The 20,689-nt window shown below is 58.9% G+C and overlaps 6 protein-coding genes across 6 annotated transcripts; all 6 read right to left on the bottom strand.

Annotated features, from left to right (window-relative positions):
• Positions 1-91: 91 nt before the first annotated feature.
• Positions 92-1,461, bottom strand: B0T26DRAFT_752694 (uncharacterized protein; the record flags this gene model as incomplete). Its single annotated transcript, XM_060445554.1, has 2 exons — positions 92-655; positions 874-1,461. The coding sequence occupies 2 exons, from the start codon at positions 1,459-1,461 to the stop codon at positions 92-94; spliced, it is 1,152 nt and encodes a 383-aa protein (XP_060293784.1).
• Positions 1,462-2,237: 776 nt separating this feature from the next.
• B0T26DRAFT_752693 (uncharacterized protein) lies at positions 2,238-3,188 on the bottom strand (the record flags this gene model as incomplete). The annotated part of the gene is made up of 2 exons (XM_060445553.1): positions 2,238-2,930; positions 3,033-3,188. The coding sequence occupies 2 exons, from the start codon at positions 3,186-3,188 to the stop codon at positions 2,238-2,240; spliced, it is 849 nt and encodes a 282-aa protein (XP_060293783.1).
• Positions 3,189-3,940: 752 nt separating this feature from the next.
• B0T26DRAFT_831466 (uncharacterized protein) lies at positions 3,941-6,984 on the bottom strand (the record flags this gene model as incomplete). The annotated part of the gene is made up of 1 exon (XM_060447472.1): positions 3,941-6,984. A coding segment is annotated over exon 1 (2,742 nt), but the record flags the coding sequence as incomplete, so codon positions are not given.
• Positions 6,985-9,317: 2,333 nt separating this feature from the next.
• B0T26DRAFT_714385 (uncharacterized protein) lies at positions 9,318-11,194 on the bottom strand. The gene has a single exon (XM_060442186.1). The coding sequence runs from the start codon at positions 11,133-11,135 to the stop codon at positions 9,354-9,356; it is 1,782 nt and encodes a 593-aa protein (XP_060293781.1). The 5' UTR covers positions 11,136-11,194; the 3' UTR covers positions 9,318-9,353.
• Positions 11,195-12,327: 1,133 nt separating this feature from the next.
• On the bottom strand, positions 12,328-13,449 carry B0T26DRAFT_676916 (uncharacterized protein; the record flags this gene model as incomplete). Its single annotated transcript, XM_060440031.1, has 3 exons — positions 12,328-12,425; positions 12,480-13,242; positions 13,423-13,449. 3 exons carry the CDS (start codon positions 13,447-13,449, stop codon positions 12,328-12,330), a joined length of 888 nt encoding a protein of 295 aa, XP_060293780.1.
• A 2,136-nt stretch (positions 13,450-15,585) lies between these two features.
• Positions 15,586-16,035, bottom strand: B0T26DRAFT_627818 (ankyrin repeat protein; the record flags this gene model as incomplete). The annotated part of the gene is made up of 1 exon (XM_060436215.1): positions 15,586-16,035. A coding segment is annotated over one exon (450 nt), but the record flags the coding sequence as incomplete, so codon positions are not given.
• Between the last annotated feature and the right edge of the window lie 4,654 nt (positions 16,036-20,689).

Below are 20,689 nucleotides of genomic sequence, written 5' to 3'. Positions count from 1 at the left end.
TATTGCACTGACTAGACTAGTTAAATTACGAAAAGAATAATTTGACAATGCAAAACTTGAGTCTATCCGAGATGCGTAGGATCCTCGCCGCCTAATAGATGTGCCTGTCCAAGAAATCATGCACCCGCTTTAGCGTCTCGGGCGCCGAGTAGTGCAGGGACAGGGCGTGGCCCGTGTTGTCGGGCGCGAAGAAGTCGTAGGCCCTTGCCTTGGGAAAGGCGAGGCGGGTCTTGTTGAGGATATCTTGGCATGTTGCGAGCGGGGGCTGGCAGGCACCGACGTCGTAGACGCCCGCGGCGACGAACACGGCGCCGGGGTAGTCGCCCCCGCCGGGGCCCGCCCCCGCCGCGAGCGTCGCCCACTCGCCGTCGGTCGACGGGCGCTGCGTGAGATAGTCAAAGTGCGCTAGCGCCGGGTCGTAGGCGCCCTCGAAGAAGTTGGCCCGCCGCTCTGCCTCGACCGGCATCATGGTGTACCCGAGCGGGTACCCGGCGAACTGCTGCGGCCGGAACAAAGCCGCCGACGCCAGCTGGTACCCGCTGATGGCTCCGAGGTTGGGTGCCGAGCTGTACCCCGTCAGCACGGTCACGTCGGCGTCGGCGGGGTACTGCCGGCCCACGGCCGTCCCCAAAATTGAGCCAAACGAGTGGCCGACCTGGAGACAGGGTGGTGTCAGCAAGAGCAACTAAGTTTACTTTGTGCAATTCAGGGGTTGTGCAATCAGGGGTTGTGCAATTCAGGGGTTGTGCAATTCAGGGGTTGTGCAATTCAGGGGTTGTACAATCAGGGGTTGTGCAATTCAGGGGTTGTGCAATTCAGGGGTTGTGCAATTCAGGGGTTGTGCAATTCAAGGGCTGTGCAAGTGGCACGCACGTAAACAATCTTATCGAACCCCTGGCCGAGCGCATTGTTCTTGGCATTCTTGCGGATGGTAGTAATCAGCTGGTGGATGATCTCGGCGTGCAGCTGCGCCTGGACGATGTTCCGGGGGTCGGGGTGTGCTGCGTCGGCGCCCTGGCCCAGGCGGTCGATGGCGAGCGTGTGGTATCCCCGTGCGTTTGCGCCGGCGTGCCAGTTATACTGATCTCCAAACCCGAGGCCTCCCCACGAGGCCTTGTCGAAGCCGAGGCCGTGGACCAGCACCTCCAGCACACCGCGGGCCTTGGTTTTGCCCGTGGGCTGGCAGAAGACGGCGTTGATGGCGTAGTCACCGCTGACTCTCTGTGTGCTGCTAACAGCTTCACCCGTGGTGAGGGACTGCTTGATGAAGGCGAGGATCTCGGTTTCGTTATTGGCACCGGGAGGTGTGGCAAATACCAGGTTTTGCGCGGTTGCCGGGATTTTGAACGACACGTTGGAGCATTCCGTTGTAGGATGTCCCCTCCCGTCAACGGCGGCTGCCGAGACCGCCGACAAGGCGGTCCCTGCAAGAAGAAGGGACGAAGAGAGATGGGAACGCATGACGTTGGGGGGATAATATTCAAGGAGACCAGGGGTCAATGGGCAGATAGATCCGTCACTGAGGATGAAAGAGGTGCTGTTGGCGCCAAGATAAGACCTTATATACATGGATTCCTGGTGATTTGTTTGCCACATGCCCTGTTCTCTCCTCTTCGGTTTCTCTTGTGAACGGGTTACATCAGGTATCCGCACCTTCCGGCCGCGGTCGTGGATTACTGACCCGGGAATGGGCGGGAAGTTGTCAAAGCGGCCATGTTGCCAAACGGGTGAATATTGCACCAAACTCAATACGCTATCGTGCTCCAAGTACGCTCTATACGCCTCGTCGGGGCGAACCAACCCGCAGCTGACCAGGCGGCTTTTTATTTAGAGTGGGAATATACTGGGTGATCCCGTCAGCCTCAGCCAGGGCCCAGTGCTATGACGTATGGGAGCAGCGGGTCTGAGAAATCAAGACAAATTAATTGCCTGGCCACCCACCCCTTTTCCTTGCGTGATATTTACCAATACGCATTCTCGGGTTGGAGCGTTACGCGGCATTCTATACTCCTTCATAGGAGCCGGATACGGAGCCTTCTCACCGCAAAACGGCCACATGTTCAGAACACAAGACGTGTTCAGAACACAAGACATCAAACCAGGCTCCCGCACACTAAAGACACGCGCACAGATCCACACCTCTTGCCACGGTAGTAATGCAAAAGCCAAATAATGCGAGCCCGCAGCCGCCTCCTAACGAGCCCGCAGCCGCCTCCTAACGAGCCCGCTGCCGCCTCCTAACTTGCCCGCTGCCGCACCACAAACCGGATGGTCGTCCGCTCGGCCACCTCGCCATTGCTATCCTCCTCCAGGGCAGTCGCGAGCTCGGCCTCAACAGCCCACGCAGTGCCCGTGCGGCGGCCAATCTCATCCCACAGGCGCTGCATCGACTTCTGATTGTGATGATACCTTCCCAGGCCACGCTTCTCATGCTCCTCAGGATCGAGCGGCTCGACCGCGCTGCCAATCTGGCGCCCCAGCACCACGGCATCCGTGATCCCCTTGCGAAAGAACCTCACCATGCGCGCGCCAATGGCGACCTGGTCGGCCCAGCCAAACAAATGGAAAAAGCTCGCGGCGTGGACGACATCGACGGCGCCGTCCAGCACTCCCACGCGCGCGTCACCAGAATCCAGCATGTCGCCGACGACAAACCGCGCGGCGAACGTCCCGCGGTCGCGGAACAGCTCGTAGCCGAGGTCGACGAACTCGCGCCTCAGGTCAAGCCCGACGAGGTTCTGCGCCGGCGCCCCGTCGACCGCCAGCTGCCGCAGCGCCTGGCCGAAGCAGCACGCGCAGTCGAGCAGCACGGCGCCGCGCTGCGTGCGCGCGATGAGCTCGCCGTACTGTGGCAGGGTGGCGATGTACAGGTCTAAAAAGCGCCAGCGGCCGATGCAGCCGTAGGGGAAGATCTGCCATGCTTGGTCGCGCTGGAGGCGGGCCGTGTCAGTGATTATATGTTATTATATGTCATTAATAGGTTCGGAATGGTGGAAGGGGAGGGGGGGGGGGGGGGGGGAGGGAGCACGCACGACGCGGTGCAGGTGCGCCTCGACCTCGTCGGCCGGGATGCCGGCGTACTGCTCGAGCAGGCGCCACGCCGGGTCGCGCTTGGCCGCGTCGGCCGGTAGCTCGGCCTGGAACCGCTTCGACCGGTCGACGCTGTCGCGGGTGTCGACCTCGGGCATCTTGAGACTGGTGCGATTTGTCAGTCAGTCAGGCCGACATGGCAAGATCGGCCATTGCAGACCACGACTCACCTTCTGGCGCAACGAGGGAAGTGCGCAAAGTGCAGCAAACACGGCCAGCTGAGATTCCGATGTTTGCAAAGGGCTGTGAGAAGGTCAAGACAGACGGAATTTCAATTAAGCACACCCCTCGGCGCCGCTTCGGCGGCCAGAGCGGCCAATCAAAGAGCCAACAGCGCGGTCTCGTTATTTCGTGTGACGGTAACGCAACGTGGGCGGCGTCATGTGGTTCGCTGGCGTGGGTTTCGGATGGCAGAGAGGCTTGCGGATTTAACGGGGGAATGTAAAGTATCAAGATGTCATACCCGATTTATCGCGGCTGCAACGCCGATACCCGGCCGGCATTATCGGGGCAGGCCGTATATCCGGGAGGTTTGCTTCTGCAGACTTGTCGTAGCAGTTGGCAAGCAAGCATGTCCATATTCGGATAGAAGAAAGTTGAGAACCGCGCTACTATGCTCGCTGGATGAACCACCATGAACCCCAGGAGAAATGACAATGCAAAAACCCAAAACAATGCAAAACCCAAAACAACACAAAAACCCAAAACAATCCAAAAACCCAAAACAATGCAAGCACCACCACCAACTCACAAGACACGCCGAAATGTGTACTTCGGCAACCCTCAGTCCCTCTTCTCCCTCGCCGCCTCGTCTCGACCACGCCCAGCAGCACGCCCGCGAGTCCCCCCTGCCGACGCCGCCCCCCTCCTGAGAATCTTCGTGCGCGCCGCAGCTCCGGGCGGCAGCACGGCCCTCGCGCGATGCCCTCGCCTGCGCGCCACAGCCGTGCTGGCCTCCAAACCAAGCGGATCGCGCACAAACTCTGCCGCCAACAGCGCGAGCGTAACCCCCAGCAACCCGCACACAACAAACATGCCACTGACCTCGAGCGCAATGTAAACCGTGCTCCGGAACCTGATGATCGCCGCGACGCTCCCCACGACCGCCAGCACGACCACCAACAGCCCCGGCTGGCCGAGCACGGCGCACAGCAGGGCGCTCCAGGCCAGCGGCCACAGCCCGTGGCGCACGTAGTGGGCGAGCTGCCACGCCGTCGGCGGCAGGCGCGTCCAGTGGGCTTTCAGCACGGCGCCCAGCGCGACGTGCTCGGCCGCGCCGCCGGCGACGACGAGCCGGTAGTACGCCGCCAGGAACGCGAACGTGCTGACGGCGCGCGCGAACATGTAGTCCAGCGTCACGAGCACCCAGCATAGGTAGCCCACTCTGCTCGCGCCCGCCAGCCGTGATCGCCACCTGTTGTTGTTGTTGTTGTTGTTGTTGTTGTTGTTGTTGTTGTTGTTGTTGTTGTTGTTGTTGTTGTTGTTGTTGTTGTTGTTGTTGTTGTTGTTGTTGCTGTTGTTGCTGCTGCTGCCGCGGGTGAATGCTGGCCGCGGCGGGCTGTAGTGGTTGTAGCTGTAGCTGTAGTCGTAGCCGCGGCGGCGGTGGCTTACTCGACCGTCGTCCTCGCCATCAGCAGCCAGCAGCAGCGTCATAGCAACGCCACCCAGCACGTCGCACGCGTACTTCTGCGCGTAGCTGAACAGCAGCCAGCGCCAGCGGAACGCGAGGGCCTGGTCGAGGAAGACGGCAGGGCTCGAGAGGGCGAGCCGCAGGTCTTCCAGCGGCGTGTACCACATGTACGTGCCGAGCCACGGGACAAGGATGCCGCGGATGTGGTGCAGCACGATGGCGATGGCGAAGTGCGCGAACGCGGCGCGGTAGCCGGCGGCGAGCAGCGCGGCCTTGAGCTGCGGCCACCGCTCGCTCATCCCGCCCGTGAAGGTCCCCGAGCTGAAGTCGTCGACGGATTTGAACATGTCGGAGCGCGCGGCCCACCTGTACAGCGCGCCCACGCGCCGGCCGTAGAAGCGGCGGAGTGAAGGTGGGATGGCAACTTTTAGCGGGTATGGCAGGTCGGCCGGGCCGCCCATGCGCGGCGGGAACGTCGCGAAGGACGACGTCCGCTGGTTGACGAGCCGGACGTCGTTGAGCGTGAAGGTAGCGCTGCGGGTGCGCAGGCCCTGGAGTTTGCCCATCAGGGACGCGGCCTTCCACCGCATCGGGCACACGCCCAGGCCGGCCCTCGCTGCTGCTGCTGCTGCGTCCGTCTGCAGAACCACGGGGCTGGGTTCGCGCCTCGCGACTGCTGACGCGTCTCTTCTGAGCCGAGACATGATCAGCGCGGCTGCCTCGTAGTTCGGGTCGCGCGTTCTTGTTATGTCGAGCGGGTCGTAGGAGCTGGCTTTTGGGGTCTCGGCCCAATAGGGGTAGCTGGCGACGGCCTCCATCCAGTTGGCGGCGTTGACGAGCAGGTCGAGCGCCGAACACGCGATGCCGTACTCTTTGAGCAGCTCTTGGTACACGGGGGCCTGGGTGACCAGCGTCGACAGCAGGCGCAGTCCTCGTGCAAGCTCGGCAAACCCGCAGATGATTTTCTTCGCGTCCTGGCTGAACAGGTGTTTGGTGTCGGTCAACAGCCCGTCTATCAGCAAGGTTTCCACTTTGGACAAGATCCGCGGGTCGGGTGAGTTCCCGCCCTCCCCGGCAAGGAGGTCTCGGTCGACATGGAGCCTCGACCAGGCCCTGTGGTTTGTCCGCGAGTGGGACAGATGCGCCGACGCCTCGACGGCGTCTCGAGCACTCTGCAACGCCCTGCTATGGGCCTGCGGCTGGACCAGGGCGGACAGGAGCGCGATCGGCGTGTCCAGGGCGTCCTGGGTCTGCTTGACTAGTGCGGCACACCGCGTACGGTCCTGCGCGGCCGCAAAGGTGATGGGCCCGGTGTAGAAGTCGTTGAGGGCGAGCAGGAACACCAGCACGTCGTTGCAGACGCGGTAGATCATGGAGTCAGTCAGGCGAGCGGCATCCCCGCTCGCCAGGGAGTGCCGGGACAGCGACAGGTGTGTGCTCCAGTGCGCCCAGGCGTAGAGGACCAGAGACGCGGGGGTCGTGTCGTCGTGGACGTGGGCTAGCTGCAGCGACGTCACGGAGCAGACGGTCATGCAGAGAGTGGCCACGTATGTGTGGGCCTCGGCAGCCGAGAAAGCGAGCGAGCGTATGGCTCCGGGAGTGCTGTGCTCGTGCAGACGGTGGAGGAAGGCGGCCGGGTCGGGACCGTACAGAGTGATGAAGGTGGCTGCGTGGGGGGCGTCTCGTCTAGTCGAGATCAGCGGCCCCATCAGATCTTGCAGCAAGGGCACGACACTCTGGTCATCTCCATGGTCGCGTGTGGTCAAGAGGCGTTCGATGTGCTCGAGGTCTTCGGACTGATCGATCAGGAGAGCCGTCCAAAGCTCGCGGGCGCGGACGGGCCGCTCGGCCACCGAGAGCCATTTCAGCGCCGACCGGATTCGGGGCAGGCTGCCGTCGTCGCCGTGCAGCCTGACGACATGGGCCAGCCTGTCGTAGAAGCCGCCATGGCCGGGGGTGGCCATGAATGATGTGATGCTGGCAGTTGGCGGGCGTCGAAGTCTGTCTCGTGTCTGGAAATAATCTGCTGACTGGAAATAATTGCTGTCTGGAAATAATTGCCGTCTGGAAATAATTGCTGTCTGGAAATAATTGCTGTCTGCCCGACTGTCGTACAGAGAGAGGCGTCGTGTCGTGGCCGCAATGGCGCAAACCCGGCCAATTCCAGGTTATTTATGCTACATACGCTTTTTGTGGCCTTTTGCGAGTGTTTGGCCCGCGCATGGCAGGAAACAGCACCGCGTGGCTGTATGTGTAAAATTTGCAGGCGAAGGAGCGGGTAAGGCGCTTTCCCTAATGAGAAGACATGTGCTGCCGTCCAACGTAATCTGCGCCGCAATATACCGCGAAAGCCTATATCGCTGGCGGGGCCACCCCATAGCGCTAGGTGGCGCCTACAACAACTCCCTGTCTCGGACAGCTGTCACACGGCCGCCTCCTTTCCGAAATCACGAGTCTGGGCCTAATGGGTGGGGTCCCCAAGTTTCTGCGGATCTGCCTGCCCGCGATCCTGTTAAGGTGAAGTGCTAAATATTGTATATCGGTTGATCTGGGATTTTGCGTTTCTACTTATGGGCCTGCACCACTAGCAAGCCGTCCAGCGGTGCAAGTTGATAACGTGCCGACAAAACTGAGTGAAAACTCGGCCAACACAAGCTAATAAGGGAATACAGTTTGTAGAAATGAACTTGCATATTATTGCTCCACCCGAGTCAAAGCCGGATCCGTATTTTCTTTTGCTGCATTTCCCACACGCCGCTCAATTCACGAGTCTTGAATGCCCTCCAGCTGTCAGCCGAAAGGGGGCAGGGCACCTGCTCCGGCCGGGTAAGCGAGGCCGGCAAGGCCTTTTTAGCTCGCTTGACATGCAGTTGGTGGAATAGTCCAAATATCCGGCTCTTACGTCTATTAATAGTAATGCCTCTGGCCTGCCATATTGAACTGGACTTGCGCCTTGCGCCGCGGACGTTGAAATCGGTGAACATGAGCAAACATGGTTTGATGAATAAACCCAGCTGTGGAAGTCCGTCGTTGAGCAGACGCTCATCGAGCAGAATAAAATATCAGAAGTAATAAAATATCGGTTAAAGCCAGAAATAAAAGCAACCAAAGGCGAGAAACAGGATGAAAACACCAGAGGCAAGCGCCCAGCCGTGATTCCCGTCAGGACGAGTTCATCTCCCACACAAGGCCGGACCTGCCGGCTCAAATTTGAGAAATTCTCTGCACGCCACGTCGACCTACAGCAGGCGGAGACTTCGTGGGCAATCACCATCCAAGACGCTCAGGAGTTCATCTGGAGGTCCTCCTGCCTTGCGAGCGAGGGGCTAAAGGAGTTCATTTGGACGTTTTCCTACATGGAAAGGTTAACCAACTACCTGGCCGCCAAAACTAACCAGGGGAGAGAAAATGCGCACTTACATTGCGGCGTTCATTCCAGCCATTGCGGTGTTCGACCCCGCCATTGCCCTATTCATCCCAGGCAGCCTGCGCCGAGGACACGGCCGAGTTGGTCATATCCGGCGCGGGTATACGAGCCTGGGTCGCCTGCATGTTTTGAGGGGGAGCGGCTGGGCCTGACGACGTCGAGAAGGACAGCGAGGGCAAGGGAGTGGCTGGTCCCGGCGACGTCGGGAAGGACGGCGACTTCGGTGGAGTGGCTGGCCCCGGCGACGTCAGGGAACCCAGCCCCATATCCAAAGGGTGAGCGGTGCGGGGCCCGGGAAGACGGCGAGGGCGAGAGTAGGCTGGTACGGGCCCATGGGAGCTCGGGATGTAGTTCCCTAGGTAGAGGGCCATAGTGTTTGGCGGCGGTACATGCTGAACGATGGTGACTGGATATAGTGACTGGAACGATGTGTGATTGTGTGGAAGAGGAAGAGCTTTTGACGGGGACGGGGAGGGCTATATATTACTGAGTTAAGAAAGTTAACTTTATCATAGACGGCACGGCACACAAATTTGGGTTCCTGGCTATCTGTCGTCGTAGCTGCCAGCTTCGATATCTGCGCAGTCTAGTAGCTGTAGCCGTAGGCCGACGCGGTCTGATTAGTCCGCGCGGATCATATCATACGTCATTCAAGTCTTTTCGTTTCCAGACCAAATGTGACCGGAAATACGAAGTGATTGTCGCTGTGATATATATCATGGGGTTTCCTGAACTTCGTAACGCGCGATTCCACTTGTGGCTGTAGCTTGATTCCCTCGATGATATTTTAATCCAATTAGCGGCCAGACTTTCGAGGTATTGCCGGCACTCTTACATCTTCGTTCTTGAATCTTGGGCTAGTGATTGATTGATCAAGTGCGAGAAAACAAAGAGGACCAAAATCAAACCCGACTAAGCAACTGAGCTTGTATTGATGCGACGCCTCAACGGAGGAGGCCATGCACACATTAACTACTAATCCAGTCAGAATAAAGCTATATGCAAGAGAACAATGAATACAAGAATAGCCAGCACCAACACTCAAGCGATGCGGCGCTGGATGGACCAGGCAGAAATTCCAGCTCTTTCGGGGTATGAATCCCATCTAATATGACCTGACCGCAGAATCTCGAACCCCCCCTGCACCGCCCATCCCACCCCCCCCCCGCCCCCTTTAGTCGGGCTGTCCGCAGTGATGCGGACGTTTCAGCTCTTGTTTTCCTCTTCCGCGACTGTTTCTGGCTTCTCTTCCTCTTTCACCTCTGGCTTTGATCTCCGCGGTCTTGTGCCGTTCCGTTTCCCCATGTAAAAGTCGTAGCGGTCTGGAAACAAAATGATGTTGGCTAGCCGTGCGACCTCGGCTTCGGCACGCGTTATCGGCGAGCGAGGCTTGATGCCGTTGCTCGTCCCGGCGTTCTCCATTTCGACGTCGCCGTCGTCGTTGCTCCCGTCGGCCGGCGGCGTCGGGGCCACATCGAAGGGCGCTAGGCCCATGGATTGCAGCCCGCCCGGACCACTGACTTCTGCGATCTCCGTCTCGCCCGGCCGCCCTGCATGCGAGGCTTCGCTACCGAGTCCACTGCCCGTCGAGTCGAAGTCGGGACTTGGGTGGCCGCGCAAAAAGGTCTTGCGCTGGCGGGCCAGGTAAAGTGCGTTCGTCTGCGTAAGAGGCGCAGCAGGGACGTATACTAGGATAGAGACTGGCCTCCCAGAGGGTCCGTCGCCGTCCGCCATGGGCGGAGGTGTGGGGGCCCGGCTGGCCATGACGTTGGGATTTGAAGTAATGTGGTACGCCAAATCCGGGTGCCAGACAATATAGTCCCCGGTCTGCAGCGTAGGAATAGTGACAAGGGTGCGGCGCAGGTGCAGGTGGGGATGCCACAGCTCGGTCAGCCGCTGCGCGTGCCCGTAGACGGCACCGTGGATGATGGTGCTGTGGTCCCGTTCAAGCGCCCAGTTCGACGCGTCTAAGAATGTATCCCATTCTGGACCTTCGCGGCGCTCCGGTGGCTTTGTCTTGGGCGAGAAGAAGGGACGCAGCAGGAAGTACGCCGTGGCAAGCTTGGGGCTCGGCAGAAGCCTGATCAGGCCGGGCTCGATGGTGCTCAGGGCTACGACGCCTTGGTACATGCGGAAGATGCTGCATGCACCATAGCCGTTGTAGAGATCTGGCGTCGAGCTCACGCGGAAGGTCGGGTCCCACGGGTCGTACTTCTCCCACTCGCCCTTGAACACGGCATCGTACGTGCCGCCGCGACCGTATCCGTCGGGCTCCCAGCGCTCGAGACTACCATTGTCCACCTGCGCAATCACCGTCGAGGATGCAAAGTCGCCAAGCAGCTCGACAACCGCTCGCTGCGCTTCTGCATTGCTGTCGCCGCTGCCCGCATCACCGTTCCGGGCCTCCGCGGCGTTGGCCGCGGCGTCTGGACCCACGCCTCCAACATTGGCGCCGTGGATGCGGAGCCGATCGGCGTAGGCGATTGGGAAGCGGATGGCCATGCGGTCGTCTGCGTCGTTGTCCCATAGCGACATGGCAAACCGCTGCGCCTCCAAGACGCGGGGATGGCCTCGCGTGCGCACTTGCGCAGGGGTCCAGAAGAAGTCGAAGCATGTGGGATCTTGGGGTGGTGGCGTCTTGAAATCGTGCTTGGTCTCGAGGTACTTGACCGTCTCGTCGATTGCGGCTTGTGCATCAGCGCGGGGTACGACGCCCCGGACGACGCCGACGCCGTAGCGCTTCAAGTCGCGTGCGAACGTCTGGGCCCTGGCGGGGTTGTCGATGTCGGTAAAATCTATGTGCGGGGTGATGTTCGGGCCACGCGACTCGATGTGCTCAACGGCATCCTTGAGCGCGTCAAGCAGACGAGCCCACGAGGCTTCGAGCTCGGCCTCGTGGCCAGCGGCGAGATCGTGCTTGATCTTGGCAAAACGCGAGGGCAGTGGCACGGGCTCGGTGCCGTAGAAGGACAGGACGGGCGGGTCCATGGCGGTCGAGTCCGTTGCAGAGCTGCTGGCGGTTGCGCTGGCGGTTGCGCTGGCGACCGCGCTGTAGAAGTTGCTGGCGCTGGCACTGGCGCTGGCGCTGGGGCTGGCGTTGGTGAGGGGTCTGGCATTTTTTAACGAGGCGACGGCTGCACTTAAAGTACGGTGCTTGAGCTTGGAGATTCTGCGGGGTCGGGCGGCGGCGCTGAGACTTCCGCTGGTAATTGCGGAGGAAGGCAGCGTGGAGGGCGTGGGCGCGGGCTTGGAACTAGAACTGGAGCTTGGCTTGGGCGGCGGCGTGGGCGAGTGAGACGGTAGCTGCGAAGGAAGATGGCTGCACGCTGTCCGTCGACGGCTGGCTGCGCATTGGCTGCACCGCGGTGCGCGTGGCTCTCGACCCTTGCCCTTGCTGGCGGCGGTGCTGGGACTGCTGGGACTGCTGGGACTGGTATTGGTATTGGTATTGGCTTGGGTATCGCCCGCGGTATTCGTACCGTCTGGGGTAATACCGCCTTGCACTGTCGCCAGCGAGCCGATACCTCCCATGATCATGTTCTTGGACCTCGTGGCCCTCGTCGTCGACACCGAAACGGCGGCGCCGGCTGTTGAGCTCGTCATCGTGCGTCGGCAACCATCGAGTCGTGTGTTGGGTAGATGTGCGGCGGCGGCGGCGGTCGAGGTTGGACCAAGTGCGACTCGTGCTTGATGTTCCGCATTTGGGCCGGGTGGTGTGGTGGGGGAATGCACTGGCTTTACACAGCAGATAGGACCGCTGGGGCGGGTGAACCTCGGCTCCAGATCCACCGGCCTAGGAGCTGCTTCCCGAGCAAGCGGCAGCAATGTGGGCTGGTTGTGAGGCGTGCCCACGGGCGCGTGCAGGTGTGTCCGTCGGGTAGATGTCGGAGGCGTGCCTTCCCAAGTCCCACCCAAGAGGGTGCGTTGACCTTGGCTTGCGGAATTGCTCTGGCTGGGCAGGAAAGAACCACCAACCTGGAAGGAGCTGCAGTTCTCGAAGGAGCAGGCGCCCTTGAACACTTGATAGTTAAAACCTATTGCCCGTCCAGAACTTGGGCTCGCTCGGTGTTCGGCGCCGCGCCAGCCAGAGTCGTCGGAATGGCGACTGGGGACTGAAATGCGACTGCCTCGCCAATATAAAGGTTCAATGTTTTTCGCTGTGACGTTTAGGCAGAATAGGCTAGGCCTGCGGCCGAAGCTTCAGCATTCTCGCCAACGCGCACTCGAGGGCCTTGTCGCCGACCAGCGCCAACCAGGACTCCTTCCGAGCATACATTTCTGTCCGCTGTCTACTATGTACGTGTGCGGTGCCTTTATCTCCGCGACGCTAACCCGGCCGCCCGATGCGTCCCCTGTCGCATGTCTTCGACCCAGCCCGCTTGGCCGGCGCGCGGACTTTTGTCTCGTCTCGGGCTGGGCTAGGCTGGGTGGCGAGCGACATCGTGCTTCGGTCCCGGCGAGCGAACCTAGAGTCCAGACCAATGCCATGCAGACGTGGACCCAGACCAATGCCATGCAGACGTGGACCCAGGAATCCCGGCGGACCAGCATGCCCAGAAGCAGTGCAGAAGCCAGCAACTGGCGGGCCGTCGAAAACACCATGCACAGGGCCAGACGGCTGGCGGAGGCTTGGGTGCTGCGGGCCGTGCTTCGTTGTTGGAGATGCGTTGCAATACTCTCGACATTTGGTGGATGCAAGCAATCGGGGCATCTGGGCTGCTGGGCGCTGGGCGCAAGGGACGCACACCCGCAGGCCATGCGCAAGTTGCAAGGCAATTTGGTTTTCTGGGCCAGCAGGAAATGCCCTACTGGCCCCAATTGGCCGTGGCAGCCCGCAGTGGGGGCCTTGTCGGAACCACGACTCCGCATCGCCTGAAAGCATGGCGCCGGCGAACCGCCTCGCGGCCCGCCATTCCCAAGCCTTCCGCCCCTTCCCGCGGGTTTTCGACGTTCTGTGTGGTGGACCCTCGACCCCGCCAAGCCTGTCTCGCTCAACATCGGTCGGCCTTCCGATATCGAGATCAGTGGGGCCCCGCAGCAACGCGCCGTGATTCGCTGGGCTCGCTGCGCCGTCTCCCCAGAGCCCCAGGCTGCCCTGGGGTTAGTGGCAGGTTGCCCCGGGTGGGGCGCTAATTAGTGCCCGTGGCCGGGGATTTGAGCGGCGGCGATTGCACCTCAGCGAAACAAAAGAAAGCGAACCGAGACATGCACCCTTGCCTTGGACGGATCCCTGCCGCCATTCATTCAACCTGCTCAAACCGACCGGCCAACCGACCTGGCACAGCATGGCATGGCATGGCATGGCATGTTATCGGGAATCGGAATCTACAAGGCGGTTTGAGCCTCCTTAGATTGCCCCTCGTCTCAACGTCCTGGATATGGGCCCTTCCGAGGTCCTACATATACTGTCGTGAGTCCTGGCGTGTCCCATCTTCGGCCTGGCGAAGAGATTTTCGTGTGCTATTTTTTCTCGTCTTCCGTCTTTGTTGTGGTTGAACGGCTCATTCTCCCGAACCCGGGTTCCGCCCCCCACCACATCCGTCGACCGACGACTAGTCTGACATCACATGTGTGGTCACGTCTTTGCCAGGCCTGGGTAAGGTAGGCGTGCTTCAATCTGGGGCTCGCCTGTTTTCCCCTGTTTGGTCTGTGTTTTCGGTCCGGCAATGTGATTGTATCACTCCGTCATCCCCTTTAGTCCTGGTAAACCGCGACCAAGCCAGTTCGATACTACTGCTACGACGTTGAGGTGTCGTGGCCTTTGCTGACCTAAAACACCGCTGCATACCAACAACACACCGTCGCTGACCCGCGGGGCACGTCGATGCCGTGTCAGTCTACCAAATTAAACTGATAACGGATATCCTGGGGCGCGGCCTGTGGGATATTCGAGACCAAACAGCATTGACGTGTGGTAACGGCATTGACGTGTAGTAACAGCAAGGACGTTGAGTTTCCTTGGTTGATTGGTTGGTCGGCTTGTTATTGGTAAAACTACATCTTGGTGTGCGTAGCTCCTCGTAGACCACCGGTGTTTACACCACAGCCCTCGCCATGACCCCGCAGTGCTACGTCCAGGAAATGATAAAGCTTCGGGAGGTACTCCGAACCAAGAAGCAGTGAAGCCAAGCCCCCGCCCGTCTTCGACTCTGCGCGCATTCCCCATGCCAACGCACCGCCGCTCTAGTCACACGACCTCACATGGCATCCTGAAAATGCCACCTCCTACGCCATCGCTCCCACGCTGTCAAGCTTTGCAGAGAGGGGCCCCGACGAGCCCTCCCAGGATCACCCCTCGAGGCCCGGGTTCTTGGGTTGTCGCTACTGTCCTTCGCCGCTCGTTTGTTCGGACATATTGAATCCCACCCGTCAGGAAGCTCCCCGCCGGCTCGGCAACCCGTTCGGCTTGTGTGAATCAGGGCCTTGTGGCTGCGTGCAAGCCTAGCCCGCCGCATCCGACATCGTGATGGTTGCTCTCTCCCCCCCCCTTTACGCCCCCCCTTTACTCCCCCCCTTTACTCCCCCCCCTTACTCCCTCCCTTTACTCCCCCCCTTTATTCCCCCCCAACATGCATGAGCCAAAAATAGATCCGTGGTACGAACCACGCCGTTTCTGAGACGTAGCCTTGAGACTAAAGCCCGAAGGAGCGACCTCGGACGAGCGAATCTTGCGTCCGACGGAGGTTTTCGGACTCCACATGCCCCTTCAACAACCACGATATCATCTCCCTAGTCTACATTCCCACATAGCCATGCAGTGCGAGATTGCAGATATTGAATGCAATGTTGCAGTGAGCGTTCTCGTCTTTCACGTGCCTCGGTGATTGTTCCATGTTTGAGGTGAATTATTATAGGCACAAATAAGGATGTTATCGTTGTAGAACGAGGGTGCTCGTTGTCTTGTCACTGATGTAATTCCGTTTCTAATGTATTCCAGGCCTTGAATATGACGTATTATTGCTTATCTCACTAGGAGCACGGTGCCTATCTCACTAGGAACACGGTGGTATTTCGTATTCGTCAACTAGATATTTGCCTAGACACTCATCGGCCGGCCAATCCCTCGCTGTTGACCTGAAGACCCCTAACTTTCCTCAAAGTCAAAGAACTCGTCGTCTTCTGAGGCATGCGAGAGGTCTTCTTCCTCTTCCTCGATCCCCAAATCTGACTCCAGGTCTGGCTCCAGAGTGACGCTGGCTAGTAATTTGTCAAAAGCGGGCCGCAAACCTAGGGATTCCGGTGTCTCGCCAAAGCCAGGTCGCTCTGTAAACAGCTGCCGTGGCGTCTTGCCCGTGCTATCCATCCACTGGACGTCCACGCCTCTCATCCTGACCTGGCTGAATATCCGAAACATCTCCATGTCGCCCATCAAAGCAAGCTGGTGAAGAGTACCACGGCCGTAATTGTTGATATTCGTGTAGTCTGCACCGCGGTGGAGGAGAAGAGGGACAGCGTCGTGTTGTTTCGTTCTAATGCTTTCAAAAAGCGGAACATCCCCCTCCCAGTCGTGATGGTTGATATCGGCTCCATGGTCTAAAAGGTAGTTTATTGTAGCGGTCGAGGCGTAGTAGGCGGCCTTGACGAGAGGCTCGCCTTTTCTATTGGTGAGTGCTCTCACGTTGGCACCGTGGTCTACGAGCAAAGATACCATTTTCAGTCTAAGCAGTCCCTGGTAATTATGAAGCGGGGTTTCGCCGTTTGCGTCTCGCGCGTTGACGTCTGCTCCGCTCTCAATCGACATTTTGGCAGTCTCAATTTTGCCACTGCAGCAGGCCATGTGCAAAGCAGTTTTGTTGCGGTATCCACGGGCCGTCACATCTGCGCCAGCCTTCAACGGCAAGACGGCCATGTGTGTCTTGCCTCGCATGATGGCCAGATGGAGTGGTGTATTTGCTGTCCACGATCTAGTATTCAACTCGGCCCTGATGGGAGCTTTCTCCAACTCGGTCTCCAAGTCGAGTGAGAGGACGCCAAGGACGATCTTGTGCAGGGTCCGTGTATATCTCCTCATACTGTACAAGCTGCTCGATGGGGAGTAGCTCTGCCAGCTGCCTACCTATTTCCCCCTCGGACTCCTCGGACTGCCGCATGGCCGCCAACATTGGCATAGGCTGTCCACGGGAACCGTTACGGAAAGGATCCGACTCGGCCTGCAGGAGAAGCGCACAAACTCCATTTTCTGCAAAGAAATTGCGGCCACCAGCGGCGTTATCTTGTTATCGGCCACCACGTCGTAAACGGAGCCACGTCGTTCCCGTAGAAGGCACTTCGCCCCATTGATGTCGGACACGCGGACGCAGCCAAATATGCTCGAGTCTATAGTTGCGCTGTCTGTTGGGATGGTGCGGTAGACGCGAAGGAGCCCGGGGCTTCCGAGCAGCCTAGTCGAAAAAAAAACAGGCAGATGACCATGCTAAACAGCCAAGAGAGAAATTGGTAAGTGAAGTTGACAATCTCACCGACCTGATAGCTGTGGCAATTGCTGTCACAACACGAGTTCCGCCGCGTAAGAACTCCATAGTTCAGACTTGCTGACCCAAGTGCTTTTGAAGTGTTGCGATCTCCATCGGATAGCGAGGTTGCTGCCCCCGGGTCTCCGGTGGCATTGGCAAACGCATGTTGGCTTGCAACGAGCAAAAAGCTGCCAGGTATTCAGTGTCCTTCTGATGGCGGTATTAGCCGTCGCCAAGAGAAACCTGTCCACTGACGCCACGTCCTGGTTCTGGGATGCTAGTTGACGCTCCCTGTTCCTTCCTGCCACAGGCCTTGCGCCAACGTGGCGAGAGAAATCGAGGTGCTGAATCTCAGAGACGCTGCAATCAATGCGTGAGGTGATCTGGCTGGACATAGTGTCGAGTCTCTCTTCGATGCGTGTCGTGATTTGGTTGGATATCACGCCGAGTCTCTGCTCGATGCCCGATACCACCCCTTCTCTCGACTCGTCGAGGTGCTCGGAGAGGCGCGACTCGGTCTCGGTGATTTGTTCTATTATCGCCTCCTGGGACTCGGCAGGCGAAGCTCGCGCAGATCTTGACGCTGATTTCCTTGAGCGAAGCTCCAAGCCGTCTCAGCTTTTTCGCATTCGCCAACCGTGCAATCTTCCTCCGCTTGCTGGTGTGCACTGGGAGTTGAGTTGCTGTTTGACGTTCTTTCCACGCCAGACTTGACCTGCGAGAAAAAGTCACCGGCGCGGATCACTGGCGCGGACCAGGTTGTCGCAGAGTTGGTGAACCTCTCGAGGCGCGTCTCTCCAGGGATCGCACAACTTCCACACCTTTGAGCTGGCACGGCCTGTCACGCCGATAAGTCCGAAGGAGGCTGCTGCAAGTTCCACTGTGTTTGCGTGTAGATGTCAGAAGAGATTGGGTTGCTGGAGACGGGGAACACGGGATATTGGCGACAATAAGCAGAATGGGCGAATACTTATCATGCCATTACTTTGTCGATTACCGTTCACGAAGGCTACTTGAAGGGGAGACCCGCGGGTCGGCTTCATATTGGGGGTCTGGGTAATCTATCGGGTTGGGGGCCCAAAAGCCGTGCCCCTAATCACGACCATTAGTCTCATTGCCTGTTCATTAATTGTCGCCCACTTTTGAGCCACTTTTGAGCCACATTGTCAAGTCACATACCTGCATATCCCTGCATATCCCTTCATTCGTTACTTTCAGCCCTGATCCCTTTTTTCGGGCTCCCGGACTTCCGAATGCTCTCTTTTTTTCTCCCTTGCTACGGCTTAGTCCCTTACGTAGTACGACTGGACAGATTGTTGAACCAGGTTTCCTTTGTCCTTTTCTTGGAAGCATAAAAGGCCTTCTTTCCTGTATTATTAGAGGGGAGGGAGCCAGACAATTCAAGACCCTTCCAGCCACTGTCAACTTTGATCACGGGCCAGATTAATCTACGAGCCGGGCGGTACCCCTTTGCCGCGTCGGCTTAGCCATCGTTGTTTTCTGCGCGTCTGGAATACCGAGCTAATGATGCAATGAACCCGACACGTCCTTATCAGAATGCACACCACCCCGTCCCGGACATGCCACAAATGAACCGTAATATCACATCTCCGCCTTTCCAGTATTTCATCGCTTCCCGGAACTAAGAGGAACACCTCGTTTGTTGTCGCTCAACATGCAAGTCATACGGCTAAAATAGGTTACCTGACTAATCAGGAAGGGGTCAGCTGAACGGAGCTTCCGGCGGCGCCTGCGGCGGCCTGCCCTCGCTTCGCTCGAAGGAATGGGTGGCTGAGGCATTTTAGGAGCCCTCATAAAGTGCTGGTTATCAGGAGGAATCCGGTCGTTCAGGGTCTCTTGAGGTACTCAGTACGCTCCTAGGCCAACTAAGCCGATTAAGCGTACTAATTATACTAAGCGCCCCCTAATTGGCTGCATCCGCCTGCTCAGTGCGCTCCGTATGCTCGGTGCGCTCCCAGGCCAACTGAGCCGATTGGGCGTACTAATCACACTAAGCGCTCCCTGATTGGCTGCACTCGCCTTGCCGAGAGCCCCACCCTAAATGCCGCTCCAGCCAATCTGTCGCGAGCGGGCAACGCCCTCTGCACCTTTGAACCAGGATCGTAACAGGTAGGGTAGCATAAGCCAGCTAGGGAGCTAGGCTCCTTACCTATAGTATAGGCCCCTTGTGGTAGGTAGGGATATAATAGGTATCCGAGCCCTCGCTGAGCTCTCGCTGAGCCGGCTGACTATGGCCCGTGCCCCACCTTGCGCTCGCCGGCCTATCGTATTTTGGGATCTCCACACCAGGCCACCACACAAATGCAGCCTAGATCCCAGTCTCTCCATCCACTCAGCTGATTGCGCAGCTGAGTTGGGTCTAGTACGCTAGCGCTACAGCGCTTCCCAGTTAGACAGGCCGCTGTAACTAGGCTAGCTTGGCTGATCGAGCCGCTGTGGCCCCCTATTGACCAGCCTGCCCGCGGGGCGTGCCAGCGAGTTGGCTGCTCGAATGCGTATAAGGCCTCTCGCTCGCTCCACGTCTGGCCGGCTAGCCGTAGAGCTAGCCAGCTTCCTGCGCATCTTATCGATCAATTGACCTCTTTTTAACTATGGCCCGCAAGCGACAGAGGGCGCCGGCGGCGCAGCCGGCTCCGGCTACGGCTCCGGCTGGCGGCCAGAGTGGGGATGTGATTACGGTTAGCGGCCTACCCCCTGTCCTAGGCTTGGGACGCGTGCAACGCGACGCACACAACAACGCAGAACTACGCGCCAACGCGCAAAGCATCCTCTCGGTAATCCACAATATGTGGCCAAAGAATACGACCTCTACGTACGAGCCAAAGCAGCGGGAATTCCAAAATTTCTGTAGGCTACAGCAGTATTACGATGGGGATACCGTCACAGAAGACAAGCTCCTTTACTTCCTCACCAAGAGCGTCACCAGCCGGCCGTTACGAGCCAAAAGCCGGAAGGCGGCCGTGGATACCCCACAAGAAGAGACACGGCTAGCCTGGCGATCGGTCCGTAGCTATATCACGGCAATTACGGATCTCTACCGCACGCAAAAGGCACGCGGTATGAACATCCACCCATCTCCACGCGAAGACAATGTCCGGGACTATCTCAAGTCCTTACAGCGGCGCGATGCCGAGCAGGCCAAGACCAGCTATGCGGATAAAGGTTCTGATACTCTGCTGGATGGCTATACGGAGCTGGAGTTCGAGACGATATGCCACGAGCTATGGGTACATACAGCCACCGGCCCAGCCGAGAGCCACCTACGGACCCTTGTCGACCTGCTTCTTGGCCACTATATGCTCACACGTGGAGGCGACCGGAGGGCTTTAGAGCTATCCGATCTATTTACCTTTGAGTTCCCGGACGAAGGCCCTACTCCTTGTATGCCGTTAATTATGACGACGCGGGCCGGGAAGACCAACCAGCACGGCCGGCTCGAGACAGCCGGGGCCCTACGGAACCGCAAGCCACTGATTTGTGCATTGAGCGGCCTCGCATTTTACCTCCTTTTTCGCTGGGATCTTACAGAAGAGCCGTTCCCAGACTTCAGCCAGCGGCCGGCGTGGTACGGCATCCGCCTGATTACGAGCAGTAGTACGGGGCGGACGGCAGGTCTCTCCTACAACTCGCAACGGGAGTGGGCGGCCCGGGCCCTCTCATATGCCGGGATCAGCTCCCAAAAGAAGACACACATCGGCCGTAGCTCGGGAGCGAAGGTGGCCGAATTGAAGGGTGTTAGCGAGGATCAAATCCGCCGGGCCGGCCGTTGGAACCAAGAGCAGATGATCGGCTGTTACCTCAACTCCCTGCCCCGCACGTTTATGCGTACTATGGCCGGCCATCCTCCGCAGATGGGATGCTTTGAGGTCCGGAGGGCCGGCGTGGCGCCGCCAGCCGACCTCCTTTCGATGATTTGGCCGCAGTTGGACCAGTGGCAAGGCCGGTTTGGCCCAGGGCCTGGCCAAATTAACGATCTAGCTGCTATGGGCTTTACTAACCTCCTTTTTTACCTCCGTGGGGTAGTTCTACAAGACTCGGCTGTCCTGATGGATAGGTTCCCGAACAGCC

This window comes from Lasiosphaeria miniovina (genome assembly GCF_030549165.1).
Source record: "Lasiosphaeria miniovina strain SMH2392-1A chromosome Unknown B0T26scaffold_5, whole genome shotgun sequence".
Lineage (NCBI taxonomy): Eukaryota > Fungi > Ascomycota > Sordariomycetes > Sordariales > Lasiosphaeriaceae > Lasiosphaeria > Lasiosphaeria miniovina.
Note: the sequence above shows the minus strand (reverse complement) of the source record. Positions and strands in the feature narration are given on the sequence as shown.